Source organism: Babylonia areolata, chromosome 18, assembly GCF_041734735.1.
Source record: "Babylonia areolata isolate BAREFJ2019XMU chromosome 18, ASM4173473v1, whole genome shotgun sequence".
Lineage (NCBI taxonomy): Eukaryota > Metazoa > Mollusca > Gastropoda > Neogastropoda > Buccinidae > Babylonia > Babylonia areolata.
Window position 1 is genome coordinate 62,187,910 of NC_134893.1, and position 10,625 is coordinate 62,198,534.

The following is a 10,625-nucleotide window of genomic DNA, read 5'->3' on the forward strand; positions in this document are numbered from 1 at the left end:
GGTCAGAATAGACACAAATGCGCAGTTTTGAGTCAAGGCACTTTCAAGTAGAAGTGGAAAAAAAGAAAATCGGCGACACTGCACACGTCCGTATCCAAGCTTATTAACCCGATCATCACTGGAGTTAATGGGAGGAGGGTGCGGGGGGATGGGGGCAGGGAAAGAGGTGGGAACACACAAACATACACACATACATGCACGTACGCAAGCACGCAAACACACACACGCGTGCGCGCATACACTTTCAGCAGTGATCAGACTTTGCAGCAGTTGTAGCAGCTGAGTGATCGCTTGGACAGGACAATTGTTGGGAGTGTCACGGGATGGGTGAAGGGTGTTGGTGTGGTGTGGTGTGGTGTGGTTGTAAAGTGGCTGTAACTGGCGGCAGGAGGGACGGCGGAGGAGGCTGAGCCAGGAACCTCTTCAGCAGAGGTCCTGACTGGTTCCTGTCTCCATTGTTCTGTAGCTTGGGTCGTCTGTTGGGATGGAGCATTAAAGTCGACAGTGGGGTATTTTAAGTTGCGTGCGAGTTTGAGGAGGCCTTTGTAGCTGGGGAAAAGGCGGTTTCATACAGGTCTTTTTTCGGGGAGTTGCTCTTGGCAACGAACGTCGATCTGTTGTTGACAAAGGTCTGGTTCAGGGCGTCACACACAAGTTGAATGTTGCTATTAGTTTTGGTGATGGCTAGATTCATGGGGTGTTGACCTCTGGCCGGGAGGACAGAGGAAACGATGATAGCAGCTGAAGGAAATTTGGTTGAGCATTTGATAAGCACGGTTCTTACGTCTTTTGTTTGTATCTCACCACGATTGCAGTCGTTGGTTCCGACATGAAGAACCAATCTGGAGATGTTGGGGTTGGGAGACAGGGTGTCAAGCCAGCACGACAGATCTGTTGTGGTCAAATCAAGGGAGACTATTTTCTGAATGTAACAGAACTGACCAGTATTCATTTTCTCCGGCTTCAATTGCCTTAGGTTGAAGTCTCCCATGATGAGATAGTCATTTCTTGGATTCTGGTCAGGAGTAGGCTGGTGATAACACTGCAGGTTCACCATGCTGGGGACCACTTGAGATAAGTACTGGGATCGCCCTGTGTTCTGTGGTGGGGTCCTGGGGGCTGAAGGGGTTGTGTACAGGGATGGAGTACACAGGGCCAGTAGGGGGTGTAGATGACACTGGTGGCTGTGTAGTGTGCTGCACTGGTCGATGAGCACTGCCTGGGAGGGAGACGGGCTGACCTCTGGTAACAACAGGAGGGCTGTTGGAGTTGGCTTGGTGGAAGGGAAGGGAACCCCTAGCGGCACTGCTGGAGAGGAAAGAAGACAAGGGACTGACTTGGTGGGGGTCTTTATTAGCTGACCATAAGGGAGGGGTGGTGGAGGAGAGCAGCGGTGATAGCACTGCCAGCCTCCTGGGGCAGTATTCATGGGACAAGACAATTTGCCCATGGGCAACTTGCCCACGGCTGGGTAGGGACCCATGGGTAAGCCACAGGTCCGTGGGCAAAGTCAACGTGGTATTCACAACACAATTTGCAACCCAAGGGCAGCTACCCATCACCTATTTTTAAACTGCGAGGGATTCCCCGTTGTGGGCAAGCGCGCTGAACTATGGGCATGCGCGCTGAACTAATTGCAATCTCTTCCTGTCGAAAGCGAAAATGTCGACCAAAGCATCACTGAACGAGTCGAGTGGAGAGAAGAATAGGAAAGGAAATTGGACCCACGAGGAAACTATGGCACTGCTAGAGAAAATCCTCGAAAATAAACGCGTAATTATTTCATCGCTTTCTCCGGACATTACGGCAAAAAAGAAAGCCGAAGCGTGGGAAGCGATCGCGAGCAGTGTCAGCGAGGCGTCGATCAGTTTCCATGGTCGAACCACAAAAGAGGTGCGTGAGAAATTTCACGGGTTAAAAAAAAAATATCGAAAGCGTCAACAGCAAAGAAATCAAACTGGAGCAGGAGCAGTACCCCCAGACACCTACGATCATCTCATCGAGATGATTATTGGGAAGGATTCCCATTTGATTGACGGACTCAAAAAAAGTAAGTGGCCCATGTTATGTTTATTTAATATTTGCGCGTGCTTAATTAATTACAAGTTAAAGTTTTCAACTTAGTTTAAGTTTTGTGCGTGGCATGAGTGTCACTGGGTGTGTGTGTGTTGAGTACAGTTTTAATCAATGTATGCTCTTGAAATTTGATATCGATTTAGATCTAGTTGCCAGCAGTCGACTTACATTCAGAGTGGAATCGCAGAATGAGAATGAGAATCTGAATTTGTTTCATTACAAGTATTTGTGCTAGAGTCTAGATGCTAGCAATGGTTTGCGAGGAAACCGAAGGGCTTTCCCCCAAAATTTGGATTAGAGTTAGAGATGGGGAGCTACCTACACTGTCCTTATCCTGTTATGTTTTCTTTCAGTTATTTAATTCATGTTTAGTCAATTGTGCAAATTATGTATAATCTGAAATGTGTGTGTGTGTGTGTGTGTATGTGTGTGTGTGTTTGAGAATGTGTGTGTGTGTGTGCGCGTCAGTCCAAGTGTGTTGGTGTGATTAATTTTTTTTCTTGTGTGTGTATGTACATGAACTTTATATGAGGAGGTTCACGATGGCTTTCGTTTTCCAACATTGTTAATGTGTGTGTGCTTCTCTCTCAGTATATACTTTTATATATAGTTTATGAGGCGCCTGTTGCCCTTTGAGCCCTAATGAAGCACGGAAACAAAGGCAAAAATTTAGCATGACAAAACCACACATTTTACCTTAACCACAAACACTTTTTATGTGGCCCTGCATGTTTAACATATTTCTTACATTTTATACTAGTTATTCATTTAATGACTGAGTGCCAATGCTCAAGGCTTTATTACATTGAGTTCATGTAATAGTTATTAAACGTTGTATTAATTTCATATTACTAGTATCATTAGTTTTAAATTAATATTTGCAGTGAGGCAGCCACTTTCACTTTATTACAATTCTCCCTTTATAAAAAGGAGATACAGTTACGATGGGAATGAGGCGGCACATTGTGTGTTCATCTCAGTATGTGTGTAAACAAAAAGATGTCACATTGCACTGAAAAATCTACAGAACTGATTGCTGTATAACAAGGAGAGGCAAGGTAAAGTCATTTTCCACAAGCAAGGAAGCATATGGTGCATTCTATTGACTAATGTAATAATTATGTAACAATAATTGCTCCGAAAATTTGGCTGGTTTATTTTTAGTGTGTAATTGTAAGTCTGATTAACAAGTTTTTACACTAACACTAGTGTTAAATTTAGCTATATGCGTTACTGTGTGTTCATTGACAAGAGCCAAGAAGTTCTTGGTATTGAGGATGGGATGCGTGTTTGTGTTTCACTTTCATTAACAGTTTCAACAATGGTTATGCATGTTGATAATATTTCAGATGATGTTGGTGAGGTCATTTTCTTCCACAACGCTGAGTCAACATCTCTGTTGGCAGTGGCACCCTCTACAACTGCATGCCAGAATGAAGAAGCCACAGGTGATTACAACTCCATCATTTATGAGATGATATGCAGTTTATATCTGAGTACAGTGGAGGTATCATTATGACATAATCCTGAAACTGTTATTTGTGATGAGTTTCAACAAAGTGGCATCACTGTAATGAGATAAATCCATGTTTCAACATATATATACATACACTCTGCCACAAATGCTAAAAAAAAAAATCATGACTATGCATAATATATGCTTGACTTATGCAGTGACCCAATTTGTGCATAATATATGCTTGACTTATGCAGTGACCCAATGTGCGTTTATTATCCTTTGGCATGCATTTCTTCACATTAACACAAACAAGTAAACTTGAAACACAAGAGTTAAAAAATTCAGCAATTTATTCAGTCCTCATAAACATAAGTGCAGAAATATGTGGTGGTATACAATGTTGTTTTATTGAAAAACAAATACACATATAATTCTTTAAACAGGATATTGGTTTTCATCACTATTCCTACCAGTAAACATACACACACAGTAGCACAATCAAACTAGGGTGATTTGAAATCAGTTACCTTATTTTGTAACATGAAGTGGGGGCATCATAACAACATTCAAGCAGTATTCATTGACAAGAGCAAAGAAGTTCTTGGTATTGAGGATGGGATGTGTGTGTTTCACTTTCATTAACACTTTCAACAATGATTAAGAAAGATGTTTTCCCCAATATGTCATTGTAAAGAAATAAAATCATTATTAGTGTCATTTGTATCATTGATATTACTTGTTTGATTGTGTAAATTATATAGATCACTCAATTTTTTGTTTGTTTTGTTTTAAATGGTCCTATTGTTTTACAATGCAAGTAGATCAATCAATACTACAGGCCAAAAACATAATAATATACCATTTTAGACCTCCTTTTAATATTTTCTCTCTGCATGATAATCATGCAACGGCTGGCTCCCCTCAGCCCCCCCCCCCCCCTCTCTCTCTCTTCTCTCTCCTTTAAATTCAGAATGTGCTTTGTGCACAGTTCTACTTCTACACTTTGTCATGGGGCTAATTATTATCAGCTTGTTTAATTCATATATTTATATGATGAACCACTTTGACAGTAGTACAAGTAGGTAGTTCTAGAAGAAAGCTGTATGGATAGCTTAAAGTGCCTGGTGCATATAACCATCACATGAAATGCAAGTACAACATATATTACTTACAACTGACATTTTGTGTAAAAAAATGTACATGAGTACTCAACAAATTTTCTCAGTATCATCTATACATTGGTCATATTTCTAAAGTTACTTTATAATCAAGGAATTTTTCTTTTTCAGGGGATGTCGGCGAGACTTTTGTCAATGGAGCAACACATCAGTTGGCAGTGGCAACTTCTACAGCAGCCTGCCAGAATGACAAATCCGCAGGTGATTGAAACTTCTGCTGAACATTTCATTTTCATTGCAATTTCTTCTGATGTTGGCCCAACATTTTAATTTTATGAGTCTTGTAAAAACCACCTTAATTTTTTTCTTTAATCACTTGTTGGTTATCATCATCATTTTTATGGATGGGCAGGGCTCGTACCACTATCACCCACCTACCCTACAATCCTTAACTCTGTACACAACAAAACCGCATATGTGCAAATTAAAAAAAAAAGGGCAAAGATACAAGTGTATGCACACAATCAGGCTCAAATTTGAAGTATCAAGTATTATTAACAATACAACTATGAAATAATTGTGACATTGCAATAACCAAAGACACAAACAAATAAAACAAAAAACTTGTGCCAGATGCTTAATACTTTTCTTTCATTACCGCCAACATTCAAAGGAACAGACTATGAGAAAAATGTTAATTTATCTTCAGCTTTACTGAGCCCTTTCTAAATCTCAAATGTCCTGGTTCAGTCAAGGATACAAAGATTTCTCATTTCACCACTTTTGGGGCATGGAGGATACAATTATAGAAAACAAAATTGAAACACACATCATCATTACGAACAGCAAAAATAGAAACTAAATAAACATTAACAAAGCAGTGTGCAAACACTACAATACTTCATACAACTTTGTTGAATTTTATAAATTTACTGCGATATTCTCACAAATGTACAACTGACGACTTTCTTTTCCAGGAAAAAGTGATGCAGTGCATCGGCTTCCAGCAACTGACACTTCTACATGTACTGGGGTCACTGGCAGCCTTGAAGAACCTTCATTCTGCACACTCCCCTTCTCAGGTGCATTTCTTGAAGTAACATGTTGTATAACATTAGCAATAATTATTTGATGCCAATAGCCGGATAAAAAAAACAACCCTGCAGGTGACTGTCGTTTTTTTTAGCCTGGTTGACTTAAGGATATATTGGTAAAGGAAGCGTAGAGTATAACGAAGTCAAATAGTGTCATTCAAGCTTTGGACTTCCATAGCATGTACATATCCTATTTCTCATCATTTTATATCAGCAGTGAAAGAGATAGTAGCTAAATCTGTGCCGCTTTACATGCTCTGTTGAGATTGTAAGCTCAGGTTTGATATTTCCTCAGGCAAAAAAAAAAAAAAAATTGAAAGAAAAATTGGTGTGGCTACGGTAACCCAACCTACCCTAATTTTTAAGGCTAACCCTAACCTTTCATATGAAAACACACACACACACACACACACACAAAATGAAATAAGATGAAATCGGAACCGGAAAGGTTGTGACAGGCGTTAGTGCAGTGAAACATGCAACACACTGGGTGGTGTTGAAAATCAGCACTGGGCGATTCTGCTAGAGCCCACATCCTCCGGGTCCCCCTTTTTTCTGACCAACCTCCCCCCCCCTCCCTCCATCATGTCTCACTTTGTCCTGAAAAAAGAAAGTTGTTTCCAACAAACCTACCCTATGGTTCTTTTGTTATTTTTCTCCATGTTACCATGACCACTGATTTTGTTAGTTTTTTTTTTGTTTTTTTCGTTAACCGTAACCCTAACATTTCTTCAGTGGGTTGCCTCCTAAGGGCTTGAAATCGAATCTGCCTGTGGACTGTGACATGTGGTATTGTGCGATGCATTCCATGGATGTGTGAGTTGAAAGGTCACGATGAGCGTTGAGGGAGTCAACACTAAACCAGCAAAAATAAAGGTAAAGTCAGTCCATATTGTATTTTTTCTGCTTTTTTTTTAAATTTGAAAGATGCAGGTGTTACGTGTATGGTCCTTTTCATTTGTCTCACAGGTGCTGTTCCTGCTGATGGTACCTCGTACATCGTCGTTGACACGGTGAACGTTGAGATGCCTCCAGTTGTTGCAGAGAGTGTGCAGTGCCCAGACAGGCCTGTGATGCCTCTGCCATCATCTCCGCTGCACTGCTCATCTGCCACCAAGAAACGCCGGGCTGAAAGCAAGCGAATGGAAGTGAACAAAAGGAGAAAACTAAATGATTCAGCAGAAAGATCTGCTATCATAGAATATTATCAAATGCAGATTGAAAAAGAAAAGGGGGTAGAAGAAAGGGAAATACGAAAAGAAGAAAGAGAAGCAGAGAGACAAAGACAAAGAGAAGAATGGGAAGTGGAGAGGGAAAGACAAAGGGAAGAATGGGAAGTGGAGAGGGAAAGACAAAGGGAAGAAAGAGCAAATGACAGACATCATCAGCTGATGGAAATGGGTGCTAGAATTCTTGCTGCTTGCACTGAAATACTAAAACAGAATGTTCTGAAGTGAGGGAAATAAGAAAAGAAAATAGCCAGGAAATGTAAGGATCATAAATAGGCAATTAAATTGGTTTTCAGAAATTAGCTGTGACAATATATCACAAAATGCCAGTTGTGCTTTGAAACTTCAACATCTTTTTGTGCAAAAGTTTTTTTAACATGTTTGAATTATTGCTAGCTAGTTCTGTTCTAAAGGGAACTAAACATGAAAACAGTATTTATTTCTTTTCATAATAATTTTCATACTCAAATCTAATTTTGCTACTCAACTTAGTTGAGATCAAACCGATTCTTTAGCTTTGGAATAGTTTTCATTGTTTGTGTGAGTGGGGGAGACATGTGAATGTGTATACATACTATTGGAGAAACAGGAAAACAATCCTAGAAACTCAAATTTTCACGCGTCTCTGATTTTTCAACTATGACAACTGACTGACGCCTTGTTCACACAGATTGCAATTGCTTCCCACGCTTGGTTTTTTTTTGTTGTTTTTGATTTTTGTTTTGTTTAAAATTTTTTGTTTTTTGTTTGTTTTTTGTTTCTTTACTTAGTGTCCGGAGAAAGTGATCCAAGAATCATGTGTTTGTTTTGTGGATTTTCTCTAGGAGTTCCTTGTATTTCATGAATGACAATGTATGCCTTTCCTGGCATTTGTGATTTTCAAACCTAGTCAACTTCATGTCCGATTACATGTGCAATTGTGGGTAGTGTAGTGTGTGTTTGAAAAAGAGAGCTAGTTTGTTATGACCTGAAAAAAATAACCTGATCAGCTGTTGTGCTTGTGGTTTTGAATTTTCACAGGTCAATTTATTTTATTACCTTTGTGGGGAATTTCTCCTAAACAGTATTATCAATGGGCAATAAATTTGAAACATTCAATGTATGATTGCTTCAAGATGGTGGATTGATTATCATGTGCATGGTGTCAGTTCTCTACCTTTCCTAATTCTTTTCTTCTCTAAAATACATGCAATTTTCAAACTTTTCTTCATTTTCCGAACTTCACCTACTTTTCTTTCGTGATCCCAGTTATCTTCATTTAAGATAAAATAAATATCAACGTGAGCTTTGTCCGTTTTCATGTCAGTGAGCAAATACAACACATAACTAGACGTCCATTTTGTTGCTAAAACTGGAGTAAGAACTGGATACAAAGAAAAAAAACTAACCTCAGTGACGAAAGCCACCATTGATGATTCTGTCCCTCTCCGCTTTTCCTGCAGCAAGACGTACACGTTCATTGGCCTGGAGATTTCGTTGTGGCTCTGGCACTGGCGGATCATCATTATCATCTTCATCATCATCATCGCTGTCAGGGTCTGGCAGGTTCAGGGACCTTGCTCGATTGTGTAACATGAGGCACACAATGATGATGTCACAGGCTTTCTCAGGGGCCACACGCAGCTTTCGCAGGCAATGCCATCGCTTCTTGGCGATGCCAATTGTGCGTTCAACGGTGGATCTTGTGGAACTGTGTCTGTCGTTGTAGTCTTGTTGCTGTTGGTTTCTGGGGTTGAGCACTGGAGTAAGCAGCCAATTGCGTAGCATATAACCACTGTCACCCAGGATGTATCCTCTGACTGGTCTAGCTGCTCCTTCAAAGGCAACAAAAAGGCCCGATTCCCGGAGCACTCTGGCATCGTGCACACTGCCAGGCCACCTTGCAGATATGGCAGTGAACATGAGGTCTGCATTGGAAACTACCTGTGGACATATGGAACCCAGATTCTATAAACGGAAATAGCAAGCCATATAAATGTACTCTCATGTATTCACGTTGTAACAAAAGAGAAAAAACCAATGACATTGTAACGCTTGAATCAACACTAATCACACATAACATGTAAATATTACTGTCACAACTTAACAGCTGCTGGTAGAGCAGTAGCTGCACGATGTAATACTTCCAAGTTTTTTACTCATGAATTATTTTTAAAAAATGATAAGGTTCAACATCACCATCTATTATTAAGTAGCCATTTAATTTATATTGACAGAAATTAAATCATCTTCAATTCACATCGTATCAATTTTGTCCAAATTTCCCACCCCATTCATATCCAATTTTTTTTCTTTAAGCAATTTTTTTATTCACCCTCTCAAATACATCACTTGTAAAATATGTATTCATTCATGAGCACGATAACACATGTACATAATGCAGAAAGTGAATAAATCTTTGCCAGGAGGGTGTCGTTTTTTTTTAATGAAAAAAAACCCCAAATACTATTCTTGCAAAAAGAATAATTCTATGAAGAAAAGAAAAACAACAGGAAATAAATTGAGACAAAAATAGACCAAAAATAGGGGAATGTGTACATATAGTATGACATATTATTGACTAACCGCTTATGTATCTGCATAAATTACACACACACACACACAGGAAATAAATTGAGACAAAAATAGACCAAAAATAGGGGAATGTGTACATATAGTATGACATATTATTGATTAACCGCTTACGTATCTGCATAAATTACACACACACACACACACACACACGCATGCCTCGGTCACACACAAAGGTTTCACTCACACTCGCAGGCAGTGTACCATGCAGCATACACAACATACTCATGTCACACACACACACACACACACACACATACACACACATGCAATGTACCATGCAAGATACACAGCACAACACACACACACGCACACACATGAGAGATAGATAGACAGATATAGATATATATACACACAACTACACACATCCAATGCACCAAGCACCACGTACAACACACACACACACACATACACTAATACACACACACACACACACACACACACACACCACAGGCTGACGGGACAGGTAATAAAAACTTTGTTTTTTAAATGAATCACTTACCATCACATTGATGGAATGAGTATTCCTCCTGTTCACATACTCGTGTTCATTGATCACAGGAGCTTGGATCTCCACGTGTGTCCCATCCACACACCCCACAACATGGGGAAATCCTGCGATTTCGCGGAATTTGCTTTTCTGTGTCTCTGCCTCCTCTTGATTTGGGAAGTGAACCCAGTGTGCAACATGTCTGAGAAGAGCATTTGTCACTGCAGAAATGGTGCGAGAGGCTGTCGGTTGGCTGACATTAAACAGTTCAGCACACACGTCTTGAAAGCTGCCACTGGCGTAAAAACGTAGTGTCAAACACACTTGTAGAGAAGGAGGCAGACATCCCAGTCGATTGGGATGATGAAGGTCGTTTTCGACATCGTCCACAATTTGTAAAATGTCTGCTCGCCGAAAACGATATTTTGAATAAATTTCCACGTCATTAAATTTATCCAGAGGGTTAATTCTATCTCTGAACACTCTGTTCCTCCGCAAAGCACGCCTATTTCTCCTCTCAAGCAACAACAACAAACCCGGGTCCGCCATTTTTAACCACGACAGGGCAAAGTTGCCCACGGGGGGGAG

The 10,625-nt window shown here is 40.1% G+C and overlaps 1 protein-coding gene across 1 annotated transcript; it reads left to right on the forward strand.

Moving 5' to 3' along the window:
• The first annotated feature begins 1,425 nt into the window (after positions 1–1,425).
• LOC143292979 (uncharacterized) lies at positions 1,426–8,300 on the forward strand. The gene is made up of 5 exons (XM_076603715.1): positions 1,426–2,050; positions 3,426–3,524; positions 4,825–4,914; positions 5,631–5,735; positions 6,717–8,300. The coding sequence occupies exons 1-5, from the start codon at positions 1,663–1,665 to the stop codon at positions 7,202–7,204; spliced, it is 1,170 nt and encodes a 389-aa protein (XP_076459830.1). The 5' UTR covers positions 1,426–1,662; the 3' UTR covers positions 7,205–8,300.
• The last annotated feature ends 2,325 nt before the right edge of the window (positions 8,301–10,625 follow it).